At 50.8% G+C, this 18,261-nt stretch overlaps 1 protein-coding gene across 1 annotated transcript in view; it reads left to right on the top strand.

The window, feature by feature from the left end:
- The window catches only part of STX8 (syntaxin 8), an 88,184-nt gene extending 70,165 nt beyond the window's left edge, over nucleotides 1-18,019 (top strand). The window contains exon 8 of the mRNA XM_068209287.1: nucleotides 17,926-18,019. Within this exon, the coding sequence (XP_068065388.1) occupies nucleotides 17,926-17,993 (68 nt within the window). The 3' untranslated portion in view covers nucleotides 17,994-18,019. The remainder of the gene's footprint in view (nucleotides 1-17,925) is intronic.
- Nucleotides 18,020-18,261: the final 242 nt, after the last annotated feature.

Here is an 18,261-nt window from a genome sequence, read left to right as displayed (position 1 = left end):
GGCTTGGAACTGGGGAGTATTTAGGTGTTAAGTGGCCTGGAGGTTGAGGTGGCAGCTCCCAGAAGGGAATGGTGTCTGTAGGTGGGCACTCAGGTATTTTTATGGGATGTGACTGAGTGAGATTTACAGCAGACAAGTTCCAGTCGTCTGCTTCCTGCTTGGTTTGGCACAGACACGCAGAGCCCAGCGTGAGCTGAGCCTGGCTTTGGCTGGGCTCTGCTCAGTGCCTGCCTGTGCTGTGGGCTGGCTCACCTGAGACCCCCAGATAGTGGGGGGACCCCATCTCCTTTTCACACCTTCATTCAGCATTAGTCAAGAAAGAAACGGGGATCAGGGAGGCAGGAAATGTGTTTTTTCTGCTCTTGGGTCTTCAGAGAATCACGGAAGGGTTTGGATTGGAAAAGGGACCTTAAAGCCAATCAGTGCCACCCCTGCCATGGCAGGGACACCTCCCACTGTCCCAGGTGCTCCCAGCCCCAGTGTCCAGCCTGGCCTTGGGCACTGCCAGGGATCCAGGGGCAGCCACAGCTGCTCTGGGCACCCTGTGCCAGGGCCTGCCCACCCTCACAGGGAACACTTTGTTCCTGATTTCCCATCTAACCCTACCCTCCTTCAGCTTAAGGCCATTCCCCACCCTGTCCTTCCATCCCTTGTCCCCAGTGCCTCTCCAGCTCTCCTGGAGCCCCTTTAGGCGCTGGAAGGCGCTCCAAGGTCTCCCTGGAGCCTTCTCCAGGCTGAAGAACCTCAACTCTCTCAGCAGGAGTACTTAGCCTTGTGCTTTCCTCTTCAGAGCTGTCCCACCACACAGCTCCCAGGCAGGTGAGCCCTTCTGCCAGGTTGGGCACTGCCTTTGTGCAATTTATCCTTTTAGGTACCAGGGGTGAAACCACCCCTGGTGCTGGAGTTTCTTTTGACGGAACTAGACTGCACTTCAGGAGTCCCGAGCTAACTTCTTGCATAAGAGACTTTCTTTGAGAAGTATTTTTAAAGACAGCTCTGATAAAAATACTGCAGGTAGGAGGGAGAGCTCTTGGCACACTCACCTTCTCTCGTGTGCTGGGGTTGCGCCCTTTGCTTTATATAGATCCAGAAAAGGGGGGGGTTGTAATTCTTTAGATAATGGAGGGCTGCTGAATAATGCTGTATAGACTCCTGTTAAACTTGGAGTCTTTTGTTACATGAAGTGTTACAAAGCCCTGTCTGGAACGACCTCTCCCAGAACCTGTCGCTCCTCACGGGTGCCGTGAGTTGGCAAAAAGTCAGGATTGCTGCCAGCTCTGCCAGTATTGCAGGCAGTTAATCCCCACCCTCAGTCCCTGGGCTCTGTCAGGCCATGATGAGTGCAGAGAGGGGCATCACCCCTCTCCCGTGGGGCATCACCCCTCTCCCGTGGGGCAGCCAGACCTCGCTGGGGTCTCCAAGCCCCAGGAACACAGAGCTGCTGGCTCTCCTGCCACAATGGATTATTCGCCCCTTTTTTGGGTTGCAGGAGCTGCTGTGCTGGGTTGGATTTGTTCAGTGCTCAGGGCAGGTCACTGCTGCTCTCCCCGGTGCCCACGGGGGCTCTGGTCACCGCTCTGGGTGACGCTGCTGGTCCCGGTCTCTCTCCAAAGCCGCTGGGCATTTTCTGAAGAGTTGTTTTAGCATGAGCTGCTGGCTTGCTAAACGCTGCTGCAACTTCTTCCCCCGTAAAATTTTTGACATAATCTTCCTTTTTTGCGGAGGGAAGAGCTAAATGGAAGTTCATTGGGAAATGAATATTTAATGCTGCCAGGGAAGGTTCCTGATTGCAGTGGATCCTGGAGCTGGTAATGAATGTGCACTATCCGGGCCGGGGGATTTGGGGTGTGAATTTCCCAGGGTCTAATCATCTCATAAAGCTGCTGAGTGTGACTCCTTCCCCAGTAATCTACTTAACTCAGTCATTTACCCCTCCTCTTGCCTCGCCAGGAGAATGAAGCTCCCAGGTTGTTTGCATGACAAGTAGCCCGGGATTGTCTGGGCTCCGAGGAAGATGCTGGGAGTTAATTGAAGCAGCTGGAGTTGGTGGTTTCCCATGTTCACTGGCAGGCTGGCTGAGGAGCAGAGCTTTTATGGGCAGCTCTATTCCAGGCTGCACCATGTGTTTTGATAGCTAAAACACTTTAAAAAAAATGGCTTGCCTTCCAAAGGATGTTTTTCTCCACCAAAACTAATCTCAAGGGAAAATGATGTTTGGTAGCTCTAGAATTATTGGATTTGCAGATAGAAACTGCTGTGTTAATGGCAGCTACTGACTGGTGACCAAAGCAGCTAACTGGGAGATGTTCTTGGCAGCTGGTCCTGCTAAAAACCTCCCCTCAAAGCCATGAAAACCACAGTGAACAATATCAAAATAACAAAAAAAAAAAAAAGCTGCTAGTAAGCAGAAACTAATCACTGCATCTACCTCTTCATTATAAAATTAAGGATGCTCCATTAGAAGTGTTGCCTTTTAAATTTTATTAGGATTCCCTCCCACCAAACCTTGATTGTGCTAAAAATAAAAGGCTAAGCATCCCTTCATCTCTGTTTTTAATTTGCCTCCTCCTAAAGCCAAACACTGTGAGTAAAATTCCTGCTTGGAGATGAGCTCTGTGATACGTGGTCGGCCTGTGCTGGCTTGGATGTGAGCAGAGGCAGAAAGAGAGGCTGAAGCACTGGATAAACTGTACAGGTTTTATTTAAATTACTGTCATGTTCTGTGGCTTGCTTGAAATCAAACCCTGCCAGGCATCTCCCTGCAGTCCCCGTGGCTTGCACCTAATATGCATTTCATTAAGCACTTGCAGATGACTTTATTCCTGCTGTAATGCTGGTGTGCAGCGTGGAGCTTTTGAAGTGATCGAGGCAGGAGTTGATGAAACCTTGAAAAAAGATTCTTTCAGCATGACTTGAGAGTCATTCAGGCACAGCCCTGGTGGGGTGACACCAGGCAGCAGTCGTGGTGGCTCAGGGGTGGGGTCACCTTGGAGAGCTCGTGCTGGCAGGGCAGGGAGTCTCATGTGAGTGCCTCACCCCCTGTTCTGGTCTCCAGCTGCCACAAACGTGGGTGCAGATGTTGGGGTTCAGCTCCATCTTCTTAAAACTGAGCTGGTTTGATTTTCCTGGTTTCCAGCCTGTTTTGGATTTCACAAATCACAAAACCACAGACTGGTTTGGGCTGGAAGGAACCTTGAAGATTTCCTGTTCCACCCCTGCCATGGGCAGGGACAGGGACACCATCCCAGGGTGCTCCAAGCCCTGGCTTTGGACACCTCCTGGATCCAGGGCTGCCCAGCCCCTGTGCTGGACAGGTCAGAGCTGCCAGGGGAGCTCAGAGCCCTGTTGGAATAGCCCCATCCATTTCTGTCCTCGGGCTCCTGGGAAGCAGCCTTGGAGCAGAGGTGGACAGCCCACACCGAGTGCTCCACCTGGGGGAGTTCTCCAGTCCTCTACCCACCAGTTCCCAGTGGGAATGGCTGCAGCCAGGTGGAGTCCATCTGAGCACAGCTGGAGCTGCTCGGGCTGCAGGGTCCTGTCTGCAGGACCAGGGAGAGCTGGGGCAGCCACGGGGCCTCTCCCTGCTGCCCCACGCCTGGGTGAGCCCAGCTTTTGGTGGCACAGCACCCACATGGTCCGTGGTTTTTATAAGGAAAGATGAACGTGAAAAATCATTTATGTAAACTCTGTGTGAGCTGGGAGAAAATTAGAATGAAATCCATGTTGCAATTCCAAAACTGCATGGAAAGGCATATTTGTTTTGTGACTCAGAAAGATGTTGTTGGCTTAGGAGTGTAATTTTAGCAGAATTGTATCACTTGGTTTGAGTTAATGCTTTGCATACAGCAGAGTCCTCAAAACAATGTAAAATCTGGGGGATAAATGGGGATCTTCCCAATCAGAGCCCACGTGGAGCCCGTCCTCAGGTCTGGGGTAGGATATGGGCACTGGCAGAGCTGGCAGGAGCAGAACCTTCCTACATCCATGGTTGATCCATGGCATCGTCCAGGTCTGGGGTAGGATATGGGCACTGGCAGAGCTGGCAGGAGCAGAACCTTCCTACATCCATGGTTGATCCATGGCATCGTCCAGGTCTGGGGTAGGATATGGGCACTGGCAGAGCTGGCAGGAGCAGAACCCTCCTGAAGCCGTGGCTGTTCCGTGGCATCCGCAGAGCCTCCCGGGAGCAGGGCAGGGGCTGGAGGTCAGCCCAGGTCAGTTCCATGCCCGTGGTGCTCCCAGCCCTGGAGCAGGGACCTGGGGAGGGCCAGGGTCCCAGCAGGCTGCCAGATTCCCCAGGGACCCCCAGGAACTCCCCTGCTCTTCATCCCCCACCTACTGTTGGCCACGCTCCCCGCTCCCGTGCCGGGCATTGTGGGGGGCTGCGTGCTGGGCTAAACATTCCCTTTCTTCTGTCAGCCCAGGGACTGCACTTCCTTAATTGTGGATTCTTTTAGTTAATTGGGAGTGTTTGGAAACGCCTTGCACCTCAGCAGGGTTCAGTCCTGCGGGGTGCCAAGGGCTTTGTTCCCCGGCCAGCAAAGCACTTCAGCCTGGCTCTAAGAACACTTTACAGGCTGGAATAAGCTCATTGATTTCGGGGCACTGAAGGGTTGTGCCAATACCAAATTTCTTCCAATGATCCCGGCTCAAATAGCAACATCCAGGAAAGTGTTCCTTGAATCTTAATGCTACCTTAAATAGCCACGGTTCTGGCTCCACAGTCAGGGAAACAAAGATTGAAACCAGTGTTTTGGGGGAGGTTCTGCTGGGAATAGAGGAAAAGTCATGGTTAAAGGTGATTTTCCCTCTATCCCCCCCTATTTTCCCTTCTATTCTGTAGTAGCAGTGGTTTGCTTTAACTGTGGTCATCTTCAGCGAGCTTTTAATAAATGGAGAGGAAACTGGAAGAGTTTGGAAAAATATGGGATAAGCAAACACTCCAGAGGGACTTGTAGTGGCAACATGATTAATAAGGGACAGTCCTGGTAATTCTATCAAAACAGAGCTATTGCAAAAGCATATGGAGCATCCTGGGTTTGGGCAGGAGCAGGATTCAGACAAATGATCCAGGGAGATTTATGTGCCTCCTTGCTGGGAGGGTTTCTTCTCCCCCTGGAAGTGTGAGGGGAAAAGCTCTGTCGATTTAAGCATAGGATTAGACTCCAGGAAAAAAAAAAAAAGAAATTAGTAAATCAGGCAGCTCATGGCTCCCAAGTATTTTTATGCTGGTTGTTTATTTGATAACAGGCTCCAAACCTTACAGAGATTTTTCTTCCTTAACTTTATATATTTACCTTTTTTCTCTGTCAAACCTCACACATACCTGGGAATAACCTTAAGGAGCTGAAAAGGGGAAATGTTCTCCAAAAGGAAAATATGATGCAAAATATACAATCCCAGAGTGGTTTGGGTTGGGAAGGACCTTAAAGCTCATCCAGGGCCACCCCTGCCATGGGCAGGGACACCTCCCACTGTCCCACAGCCCTGTCCAGCCTGGCCTTGGGCACTGCCAGGGATGGACATCAGCAACTTCAGCAGGCACCAGAGACGGTGTTCCAAACCATGCTGCTCTCCACAGGCTCTGCCAGTGCCCTCCTGGGGCTGGGGAACAGACATCCCCACTGGGATGGGGGCGCAGAGCTGTGACACGGTGACACAGAGACACGGCAGTGACACAGAGACACGGCAGTGACACAGGGACACGGCAGTGACACAGAGACACAGTGACATGGCAGTGACACAGAGACACGGCAGTGACACAGGGACACAGTGACACGGCAGTGACACAGAGACACGGCAGTGACACAGGGACACAGTGACACGGCAGTGACACAGGGACACGGCAGTGACACAGGGACACAGTGACATGGCAGTGACACAGAGACACGGCAGTGACACAGGGACACAGTGACATGGCAGTGACACAGAGACATGGCAGTGACACAGAGACACGGCAGTGACACGGCAGTGACACGGCAGTGACACAGAGACACGGCAGTGACACAGAGACACGGCAGTGACACAGTGACATGGCAGTGACACAGAGACACGGCAGTGACATGGCAGTGACACAGGGACACGGCAGTGACACAGAGACACGGCAGTGACACAGTGACATGGCAGTGACACAGAGACACGGCAGTGACACAGGGACACAGTGACATGGCAGTGACACAGGGACACGGCAGTGACACAGGGACACAGTGACATGGCAGTGACACAGAGACATGGCAGTGACACAGAGACACGGCAGTGACACGGCAGTGACACGGCAGTGACACAGAGACACGGCAGTGACACAGAGACACGGCAGTGACACAGTGACATGGCAGTGACACAGAGACACGGCAGTGACATGGCAGTGACACAGGGACACGGCAGTGACACAGAGACACGGCAGTGACACAGTGACATGGCAGTGACACAGAGACACGGCAGTGACATGGCAGTGACACAGGGACATGGCAGTGACACAGAGACACGGCAGTGACACAGAGACACAGTGACATGGCAGTGACACAGAGACACGGCAGTGACATGGCAGTGACACAGGGACACGGCAGTGACATGGCAGTGACACAGAGACACGGCAGTGACACAGTGACATGGCAGTGACATGGCAGTGACACAGTGACATGGCAGTGACACAGTGACATGGCAGTGACATGGCAGTGACACAGTGACATGGCAGTGACACAGTGACATGGCAGTGACACAGTGAGAGTGACACAGCAGTGACACCCTGCTCCTGTCACCCTGCCCAGGGGTCCCGAGCATGTTGTTCTCAGAGCAGTAATTTCTTTATTTCCTTTGAAGGCTTTTACTGTGCAGCTGCTGGGGCAGCTTGGAGCTGTCATGTGGGGAGGCAAAGGCAGGGAACTGGAGTTAAAAGCTTATAAACTTCTCAGGTTTTAGGAAGGTACAGAGATGAAATGATACTGTGGTTTTTCCCTCCTCCTTTCTCTTCTTTTTTTCTTTTTTTTTTGACACAAAATGAGAGGGGACCTCTTGCACTGCACATGCATAAATTGTACAGGTTTGGCTCTGCTCGAGGCTGAAATTAAAAATAAAAGAAAATCAAATAGTCATCCTGACACATGAGACAATGCAGTCGTCCAAAACCAAAATAGTTTTGTGTAGTACTCTGCATATAGGAGTCAGAGATCTGTGTGTGGGCTTTAAAGATGCCTTGCCTTCTTTTTTTGGAGAAGAAACTTCTGTTAACATCTAAATGATGTCAAAAATTCAGCAAGGATTGAATTCCCCACTTCATCGGCACGAAATTTTCGCATTGCTACTGAACTCTGTTATTTTATCAGCCTCCTGCTCTTCAGACCCCATTTTCCAAAAACTTTTAAAGTGATTGTGCAAGTCAAACCTAATTTCTTATCACAGTTCTTGTGTATATTGGCTCAGTTGTTTGCAAGGGATTGTTTCACCCACCCTGTTTCCCTTGGCATTTTTAGAAGGTTCTTGTAGTTGTTAGCAGCTGTAAATGGTATTAATAAGGAGTATTTGGTTGCTGGTTTCTGCAGTTTTCTCTGCTGATTAGGCTGCATTGCCAAAGGTTGAGCAAGTTTCTAAAAGCAGGATTGTTTTTTGAGTTGTGAAAACACAATTCTCAACAAAGTAACAGCTGTATCTCTGTCAAGAATTCTCTAGGCAGGCTGCTGCACCCCTGCAGAAACTGGGGTGAAACACTCGTAATCCAAAGGGGTATTGATGTTAAAATCAAGGACATTTCACCTGAATGTTTAAAGATCCAGCCAGGAAGACGCCAAGGTTTTTTCCCTTTCCTCAGGGTTGTGTTTGAGGCGAAAATCACTTTCCCACTCCAGCGTTCTGTCCCTGCTGTGCTGGGCTTCCCAAAGCAGCTTTGGTGGGTTGGGAAGAGCCCTCCTGAGAGCAGCTTGGGCTGTGGGGACAGCGGGCACATCTTTGGGTTTCATCCAGGGAATCCAGAGTGTGGGATCCCTCAGCAGCTCCCTGTCCTTCAGGGTTTCCAAGGCTCAGGACCTGAGCCTGGTGCTAGAATCGTGGAATCATGGAATATCTCAGGTTGGAAGAGATCCACAAGGATCATCGAGCCCAGCTCCCTAACTTGACCCTGCTTGCAACACTAAGTTATACTAGAACCTTCCATGATCCATTTCTTCCAGGTGTTTTTACGAGTGATGACTCCAGGTGTCTTCCTCCAGAGCATGTCCTTGCTGTGGTCACCAGATCCTGCTGTTGGAGTAGGAGACTCACCCAGATAAAATTAATGGAATGAAAATAAGTGCTTGAAAAAACCCCTTGGTATCTTCCCATGTAGCTCTTTCAACATTTAGGTGAAACTCCATTGATTTTAACACCAATGCTACTCTGGACAAGTGGTTTCAGCCCAGTTTCTGCAGAGGTCTGTCAGCCTGCCTGGAGAATTCCTGACACAGATACAGCTGGTATTTTGTAGAGCCTGCTGTTCGAGCCTGGTGGGGAAGGGCTCAGTGGGGGAGATTCACCCAGGAAAGGGAAGCTGATGCCCAGCAAAGCCTGTTGCTGGCTGGATCCCGTGGCACAGGGAGGTGCCATCCGTGTGGTAGCAGCCATGGGATTGTCCAAAGTCAGGCTCACTTTCCCCTGGGACTGTGGAGGAGTAGCCACGTCCCGCCGGTGTTGGACTGTGCTCAGGTGAGGGCTGCAGCTTGTGTTTCATCCAGACGTGGGGATCAGCTGTGGCTGAGGCAGGGAGGGACTCGGGGAGCATTGCTGGAGCAGTGAGGTGTGAGCAGCAGGTTTGGGGTTAGGGTCCCAGCAGAGCCCCTCCGTGGGAGAGGAGTGACCACGGTGGGGGAACAGCTCGGAGCCACTCGGGCACCTCATCCACCAAACCTCCCCTTCCTGGGCACCCCATCCACTGCTGGGGCTCGGAGTTCCATCCCTGCTGGCTCCTGGAGACACCAAGGCTCTGCTGGCAGAGGCTGAGCAGGGCTGGCTGCTCCTGTCACAGTCCTTGGTCGCGGTTGCTCAACTGCTGCTCCTGGAGAAGCTCCTCGGCTCAGCCAGGACGTCAGTCCTGGCTCAGGCAGGAGCCTCCTTGCTGTGTACCTGGAATTATCTCTGAGCTGTTCTCCAAGGTCTGTAGCAGATGGAGAGAGACATCATGAGCAGAGGGGAGAGCAGTTCGGGCTTCCAGTCCGTATGGACTGGAGAAACAAAAGGAGTTTTGGATGTGTGGAAGCAGTTCAGGCGTGCAGTGTCATTAATCTTCATCTGTGGCTTTTAAAATCAGCAGCAGCCAGAGTCTCCCAGACCTGAAAGCTGTGTTTGTTCGGATGGAGTGGATGTGCAGGGAATTTTTTCTGAACTTCGCCCCACCAAGGAAGGTTTGTGTCAAGTGGATTGACTGGAGCAGCACTGCACAGTGTGGCTCTGACCATTGCAGCAGCCCTGGCATACACGGTCAGCCCAGTGGTTTCATGTTTAAAGTTGTCACACATTTAATTCTTGACTGTTTTGTGCCCATTCTTAATTTCTAAAAAGAAAAAAAATAAAAAGGGCCATGCTGGTTTTGAGCTGGAGTTTCTCATACTTAAGTCTGTGTAAAGATGATTTATGGTGCTAGAAGGGCTCCACTGGAAACGCAAGATCTATTATGAAGTGGATTGAACGGCCCATGCTGAAATGTTTATTGCTGTCTTCAAAATAGAATACATCAGGGTTGATGGGGCCTGTCCAGGAAAGAGAGAGACTGCAGTGCAGTGGGGCTAGTGGGGTATTTTTAGTATTTCAATAAAAGACAAGGCTTTTAAAGGAAATCACTTATTGCCATTTTGCAATCAAGAATGCAGGAGTGTTCCAGGGACTGCAAGAAATATGCTTCAAGAATGTGGGAGCCATAAGGAACTAATCATTAAATATTCTCCCGTTTCCACCCCCGGCCCTGTGCTGAGGAAGCCATTTAGGAGCTTTGCAATTTGTATGGAAATCTCAGCCCTCCTGACCACTCGGTCAAGCATCCCGGGCACTGGGGAGCCAGCAGCCCATTTTCAAAAGTTCCTACAATTCCTGGGTGAGCAGGGCACTTGGAAAATCGGAGACACATGGACCAGCCTTCAGGAACACTTAATCCGACCTTAACTGACTGATATGAACACAATCTGATTTTTTTGTGCTGTAGGTTCTTCTTGGTCAGTGCCTTGCTGGGGAAGTTGTCCTTGCAGGTTTAGATGGATCAGCAAAACTGGGAGGTTGCTGCTGTTGCTGTTCCGCTCATTTGACTGAGCTGTGATTGTTTTTATTTCTTGTTTATTTTCTTCATGTGATGCCTGAAACAGTTTGGAAGCATTTTGGTGCTGTAATATGTCCATGTAAGTAGGGAGGGAGCGATCCCAACACTTGCCAGAGTGAAAAACAAAGGCAGAGGCAAAAGATAATCCTTTCCCAAGTGATTTGAGAGCCTGATGGGACAATTTAGTGATGCATCTAAGCAGAGCTGGTGGTTGCCTCCTCCTGCTCCCCACATTCCCACCTTTTTTCCTGTCTGGCCCTGGTGTCCTGGGGATGCAGTTCAGGCAGCTACAATGGCAGAAAAGTGACCCCACCAAAAACAAAGCCAGGGTGTGGGGCTGGTGGCAGATGGACGTGGGCAGATGTCCCTTCTGTGCCAGGCCAGCAGAGCTGGCCTTTCATTTGATTGTTTTTCTTTGCCTGTTTGTTTTTACTGGGGAAAGTGGTGCAGGGACACCAGTTCCCTGCTGAGATCATCTGTCGCAGCTTCTGCCTGTTCCCAGCCTGCTGCAGGTAGCAGAGCTGGGCTCTGACCCTTCCTTTCAGGAAAACCCTTCGGAGTTTGCCAGCTGGGCTGGGCTTGTGCATCCCCTGCTGGAGCTGGGGCTGGGCAGGGAAGCTGAGCTGGAGAAGGTCCATGGAGACACGGGTCTGGGAGGAGCCCCAGCCCTCAGGACACTGCCCCAGCTCTGGGATTTACCTTGGCTCAGGCTGGTGGCTCCTTGCAGCCAGGGCTGGTGAATCTCCCGGGCTGGGAGTGCAGTGAGGACTCTCTTCAGTGATCTGTGATTTGTGCTGCCCAAGGTCCCACCTGGTTGGATTTTCCATTGGAAACCCTTGGATTTCCTGAGGTATTTTGTTGTTGCCAGGAGAGCCTTCCCTGGCTGTCCTGCTCCCTGAGCCCAGCTGCTCTCCCCTCCACAGCTCCTGAAGGTCCATGGCACAGTTCATGGCAAACCCTGCTGTTCCTCATTGCTTATGGCATAGGGGGGATATCTTCTGGTGGAGATGGGGATATCCCAGTTAAACCTGTGCTTTCTCACCCTTCCTGCTGGATTTTCCAGAGCAAAAGGGTTCAGGTGACACCTTTGGCTTGTTTGGGCTCACTGGAGTGAGCTGAGTGACCTTCATATGAAATAAGGGATTTTTAGAACCTTTGTGCTCTTGTTTGAGGTGTTTTGTTTCCTTTCTCTTGGGAAATCTTCGGTGCACATTGAGGTCTGTTAAACTTCCACAGGTCATTCCAGGCTGGGGCTCTGTTGCTCAGAAATGCTGAGTATTCCTGAACTGCTCCTGCTCCTTGGTGTCCCTGATGTAAGGGAAAGGATGCCCAAGAGTGTGGAGGAAGGACAGCTGGAAACTGTGTGTGTGTGTACTTGTTTAATTTAAAAAAGGGGGGAAAAATAAGCCACATGCAAAGAAATGCAGTAACCACATCTGCCAATGACCTTTGGGGCTGGAAAGAGTCTGGTGATGGTGTGGGGCCAAGTAAAGAAAGTTGAGAAGTCACTACAGAAGAACAAAAGGAAAATCCATGAGGATGCTTCCAGTTTGGGGCTGGGGAGATCTGCAGAGCTCTGCCCCAGCCCACCCTCAGAACAGGCAGAGATGGGTTGAGGTTGCCAGTTTTGGGTTATTTGGGGATTTTGGGATGGGGAAGCTGCTGCCTCTCACACCTGCTCTTGATGCCATGGTAAGTCCAGGAAATGATGTTACTGCCCAGTGTTTTTGCAGAAGGTGTTCAAGTGTGGATTGCTTTGAAGCTCTCTGGTTCAGTCATTGTGTCTCAGAGGTACATGAACCATTTCTCCACCATTGTCCTCTCCCAGCTACCTGCTGCTATTTAAAGGAGATACAAATTTAGCTCCAAGTGTTCCCTTTCCCACAGACTCCTCTGAAAGTTAAAACTTGTCACGGTTCAGTTCTTGCTGTGCTCTTGCCTTGTCTTCAGCTCCAAACAAATGTCTTGCCTGTCTCAGAGCTTCACTTCTGGTGGCTCAGAAGGTAAAATAATTTAAATTTCCTCATTTCCATGGGAAACTTTCCTGCCTTTGAGCTGCCCTTCCTGACTTCTGGTTCTCAGGGCGGTGCAGGAGGCTCAGGAATTGTTCAGTAGATGCCCAGTCAAATGAGGCACCTCAAAGCACTGGGGTGAGCCTTCCAAAGGCAGGAGATGACCTTCCCATGGAGCAGCTGAGCATCAGGGGTGCTGAAACGTGAGCAGCAGTTGGAGGCTGTGACCAAAGCCCCGAGCTTGGGGTGAGGTTGGGCTTGTGCCACTCCTTGAAGGAATTTGGGATTTCGGGGCAGTTGTGCTTGGAAGCAGTTCAGGGCATTACCTGGCATGCATCTGTAACTTGAAAAATAGATTAACAGAGAAGCAAATTGAAGTATTAACAATAATGGAATAAGAGAAACACTTCTCTCACTTGCCTGCCCTCAGCCAGGCTGCACATGGGGTTTGGGACCCAAAGTTTGGGATTATTCAGTTGCTGAAGTCATAAAAGTTTGGATATAAACTCACTCCACGCTGCTTCTGGGGCTAATCTGACATTTGTTTTCTGGTGGCGATGGTTCTCATCCTGCTGGCTTTTAGCCACACTTTGTTTGCCCGCAGGCCCTTCTGTCAGTGACCTGAGGGATCTCCACGCCCTGATCAAAGCTTGTGTTAGCACCAAACCCATCTGTGCACCCCAGAGGGAATCCTATCTCCAACCTGAGATGACCAAACCCCACAAAAATGCAATTTCTAGCGTGTGAAATAATGTTGAGTTAATGTGCATAAACAGAGTCTGCACCTTTCCTTCAGATAAATTGTCATTTTGGGTCAATCTGGCATTGCATGAACAGCTCCAAATGTGCAATAACTCATAGACCAAGAGTTTTTTCACCTTACATAGGAACGACCTGGGCTTTGCTTTCTTCCAAATAAGGAATTAATAATGCAATAGTTGTTGTTTCCAACGAGCTCAGCTTCTTTGAGGAGTGCCTTTTTTTTCCCTCCTCTAGACCCAGTGAAACACATGAACATTTGGAGCCTTTAATAACCGCTGGCGGAGCCTGGTCTTGATTTCTCTGAGAACTGCCAATGATTTTGATGTCAGGGCTGCGAGGTACAATTGTAGTGTTGAATTTCTCCAGGCAGAGCAGTTGAAAAGAAAGGTCAAAAGCAATAAGGGCCAGGTTCCTCTGGGCGGGCGGGGGCGTCGGGTAAGGAGCTTTTCCCCGGCCCTCTCGCCCAAGAAAACGTTTGGCTGTCACAAAACTAATAAAGAAAAACCTCCAGAGAGGGGCTCAGAGCTGCAGGTGTAGGAATCGGGGCTGTATTTACACACAAGCCAGCTTAATAGCGTGGGATTTCTGCTCAAGTGCTTCTTAATGCAGCACAAATTGAATACCCAGCACGGGGAAAATGTTAGAGGGAAAGGATTTTTATGGCTTTTGGGGGAGAAAGTGCTTGGCTCTTTTTTTAGGGAACATAAAGGACAGCAAGATGGATTTCTTGGGGTGCTTGCCATGTGAAAGTAGTGCTTTAGGTATGTGCAGAGGGTTCAGAGCCAGCCTCCGAGCTGGTTCTCTGCTGCCTCCAACAGCAGGGCTTTGGAGGGATTTGGGCAGGGTTTCTGCCATATATCTGGCAACACGGGCTTAAAATTAATTTACTGAAACAGCAGATAAAATTTAGGTTCTTTAAAACTGTGATATTAAATAGAAGTCCTCGAGGAAAGCAGCCAGGCCTCTTGCTGAAGGTCCCATCCTTGCCCTGCCTCTCTGCTGCCCTATAAAATAACAATTATGTGTTTAAAGTTACTGCTCCGTGTCCCTTATAAAAGAAGACTTATTCATAAACTTCTGGATAGACAGTTCTATGGGAATATAACTTCCTTGGCCTAAACCAAGCTGCCCTTTCCAGATAATGTAATGCTATACAGGCACTTTAAAGTCTGAGCATGCTATTTATTATTATTTTATCATCTATATAAGACACCAGTCTTGAACCTGGGAATGACACTACACTCAAATCAGCAGGAAAGATAGGGAAAGCCACAAGGACAGCTGCTGTTCCCAGAAATATCCACTGACAGGGTGCTGGGGGATGCTCAGAGCTTGTTGCAGGGCTGCCTTCCCTGCACCTCCTCTCTGCAGGCACAGAGCCAGGGCACTGCCATGGCACAGCTCATTTTTGGGGTGGGATTTGCCAGATGCAAGCTGGACATTGTTGAAATGGATTTGGATGCAACCTTGCAGCTTCTGAAGGCAGGGCAGAGGAGTGGGCCCCACACGCATATGCACATGCCTTAGGATGTTTTTAATAGGCTGAAATCGGCATTTACTTCAGGACCCAAGCACCTCGTGGCTGTGTTTGCCCTCTGATATCCCCAGTCCTGAGCCCACAGAAGTCCAGCTCACCCAGGAGCAGCAATATTAACCTGAATTAGATGTAATTTAACCTTTTCTTTCCATCTTGTATCTGAAGATGGGATCTTTATTTGGAAAAGCCTAGGTGAGGTGTGGAGCATGAACCCCCCTGAGCCAGGGACTGGGGGCATGGGCAAAGGAGCAGCGGAGCTCAGCAGTGCCATCATGGGAGAGCCAGTGTCCCAGGGATGCTGGGGACATCCCCACCCTGCCATGGAACATGCCTGGAACTCGGTGCGAGCTGGGAATGTGCTCCCTGCATTCCTGTGTGGGAATTCCTGATCCTGAGTGGGATCGGCAGCGGGATCGGCAGTGGGATCAGCAGTGGGATCAGGAGCGGGATCGGCAGCGGGATCAGCAGTGGGATCAGCAGCTGGATCAGCAGCGGGATCAGGAGCGGGATCGGCAGCGGGATCGGCAGTGGGATCAGCAGCGGGATCAGCAGCGGGATCGGCAGCGGGATCAGCAGTGGGATCAGGAGCGGGATCAGCAGCGGGATCAGCAGTGGGATCAGGAGCGGGATCGGCAGTGGGATCGGCAGTGGGATCGGCAGTGGGATCGGCAGCGGGATCGGCAGTGGGATTGGTAGCGGGATCGGCAGCGGGATCGGCAGCGGGATCAGCAGTGGGATCAGCAGTGGGATCAGCAGCGGGATCGGCAGTGGGATCGGCAGCGGGATCGGCAGTGGGATTGGCAGTGGGATCGGCAGCGGGATCAGCAGTGGGATCGGCAGTGGGATCGGCAGCGGGATCAGCAGTGGGATCAGCACGGGATCAGCAGCGGGATCAGCAGTGGGATCAGCAGTGGGATCGGCAGCGGGATCAGCGGCTGGAGCACTGCCCCAGAGCCTGTAGCCCAGGGAGCTGCAGGAGCATGGCATTTGCTGCAGCCTGCCTTAATTATTTGCTCTGTAATTGCACAGAGGTTTCTGCTCCCCACCTTTCCCTGAGCTGCAGTTGGGATTTGTATTCCTGGCACTGTTTCCTTTTGCACGAGAATCTTTCCTTTGTTCTCTTCCGACTCCTGTTGACTTTAAGAATGGTTTTGATTCCTGAACGTCTCTCTGAGGGTTTCTTGTCAAAGGGAATATTTATACTTCATAGCATTTGAGCAAAAAAAGGCAAAGCAGGCAGGGACCTCAGAATGCAGAATTCCTGTCAGATCCTATCCACAGCTTTTGTGGGGAAAGCATGTGAAACACCCAGGTTTAAAACCTCCAGATCCTTCTGATCTGCTGTTGTGCGGTACAGGGGGGAAATGTGTGCAACATCTGCTCTGTGTGGTGCGAGAGGTGCTTTGAGATGTGTGTGTGCTGGGCGCAGTCCGTGTGCTCCTGCTCTGCTCTCCCTGGCCTCAGCAGCTCTGCTCCCGCCTCAGCTGGGACAAGGACAGCACTTGATCTTTTTGATGGCTGCAGGTTTTTAATGCCGCTTTTTCCAGGGATGGGACGAGGTTTATTTCATGTTGCTGTCCCCTCTCGCACTGCCCTGACTGTGCCCTGCAGTTCCCTCACTCAGCATTGCCCATTAGCAATCCTTTATTAGCCCCCACCTTCCCCTCTTCCTGCTGGGGAATAATTTGGGGTTTATGTGCAGTTTTTCTTGGGACTTGTCAAAGAATAATTACACCCCATTAGCTCCCCTCTGTATCATTACTAATTCACACCTATGGAGTATTTTCCAAGCAGCTGATCTCAGTTGTCTCTTAATTGCTGGAGTCCATAAACTCTGTTACACTGAAACTGTGTGAAGGATTTGCACCCTCTAAAACTTCTCCCTCCAGTGCAAAACATAACAGAGAATGGGAATGTGGCAGCTTTATCAGATCTTACTTCTTCCCTATTTAGGCAAATTATTTGCTTCTGGCTCTGTTGAAAACTCAAAAATGTATGTTAAGGTGTAAAAAATTTGAGACTAAAAGGGTGAGGAAGTTGTGGCTGTTCAGCCTGGAGACAGGAAGGCTCCAGGGAGAGCTCAGAGCCCTTCCAGAGCCTAGAGGGGCTCCGGGAGAGCTGGAGAAGCACTGGGGACAAGGGCTGGAGGGACAGGGCACAGAGAATGGCTCCCACTGCCAGAGGGCAGGGATGGATGGGATCACAAATGCTTTCAGCTCAGCATAAGAGAAAAAAAATACTGTTGGTGGCAACTCTTATTTCCCTGGAAAAAAAATAAATCCTGGCCTCCTGGCAGAGGAACAGTTTCTGCACAGAAAACATGACACTATTTACAAAAAGCAGTGTCTAATATCCTTTTCCAGCTTGGAAGGAGGAGTTTATTTCAATACATCCTTTTTTAATTGCCATGAGCTGGACTTGTAAATTCTGTAAGTGGTTGAGTAATAGTCCTCAGTGAGCAGAGAGAGGAAGGGACAGGTTTTCCACTCTTGGAACCCTCTGCATTCCCTCAGCTCGGGCAGGGAGACTGCACGCAGCAGATACTGAACACAAATAAAAGCCTCTTAATTAAAAGATCATTTAAGCCCAGGGAATACCCATGGGTGTGATGCCAGTGCCCAGCACAGTGATCCAGCTGGGTGAGGAGTTTGTTTATTGGGGTGGTTTGGGAGGTGGATGCAGGGTGTTCTCACTAAAACATTTCTTCCTTTCCTCTAAAAAATGGGAGAGAAAGGGGAGGGTTCCTGCTGAGAAATGGGGAGTTAAGGAGAAGGGAGGGAATCCCATTTTGTAAGATCTCGTTTGTCATTAACCTCTGCAGGGACCAGTGGGGCAGGATGGGGCACACGGGCAGAGGTGGGGCAGGGCACTGTGGGATTCTCTCCAGAGCTGGATGATCCCCATTTCCCCAGGTCAGGTACATGCCTGAAAGCCAGCCCTGCACAGAGTTCTGTCTGAGAGCAGCAGTACTTTGTGTTGGAGACAATTTCCTGCTGCAGTTTGGATTTCCTCCTGAGTAATCCTTTGCCCCAGTGGGATGGTACAGAGGGATTCTAGCAAAGCTCAACTGGCCTGGCTGTGAGTTAAACACGTCCCTTGATGTTTCTGTGGCAGATGTTCAGGGAGGAAGATACCCCAGAGGCACAGCTGGAAAATGCTGATCTGAAGGGTCAGGAAGAGAAGGAAGCGCTCTGCCAGCACGGGGCTTGGGTCCAGGTCTCTGCTCAGGTCACCAGTGCGGGCCTGTCAGGGCTGAGCGGGGGGAGGAGGAGGAATTTAATCACAGAAATCCGTTTGTAAATGATGAAGGCAGCAGCCTGAGCCTTGTTCTGTTCCTGCAGGGATGCTGGTGGTGATCGTGCTGCTGCTCATCGCCATCGCCGTGGTCGAGCTCTGGCCCACGGGTTAACCCCGACCCTGCCGGAGCAGCTGCTCCAGGGGAGCTCCAGGGCTCGGGGAGGGACCTGCTGAGGGCAGGGAATGGACTCCCTCCATGGCTGGGAATAAACTCCACAGCTGGGAATAAACTCCACTGCAGCAGACTGAAGCAGCGTCCACCAGACATCCGCTCTCCTTGGAGCATGGCTGAGGAGCTCTGTGAGATCTGGGGGATTTCAGTGGGGAAAAGGATTTCATCCTGCTCTTCCCACTTTCCTCTGGCACTCTGGCAGCTGCAG

This window comes from Anomalospiza imberbis, chromosome 19 (assembly GCF_031753505.1).
Source record: "Anomalospiza imberbis isolate Cuckoo-Finch-1a 21T00152 chromosome 19, ASM3175350v1, whole genome shotgun sequence".
Taxonomy (NCBI): domain Eukaryota; kingdom Metazoa; phylum Chordata; class Aves; order Passeriformes; family Viduidae; genus Anomalospiza; species Anomalospiza imberbis.
The sequence above is the reverse complement of the archived record's forward strand: the minus strand, read 5'-3'. Positions and strand labels throughout refer to the sequence as shown.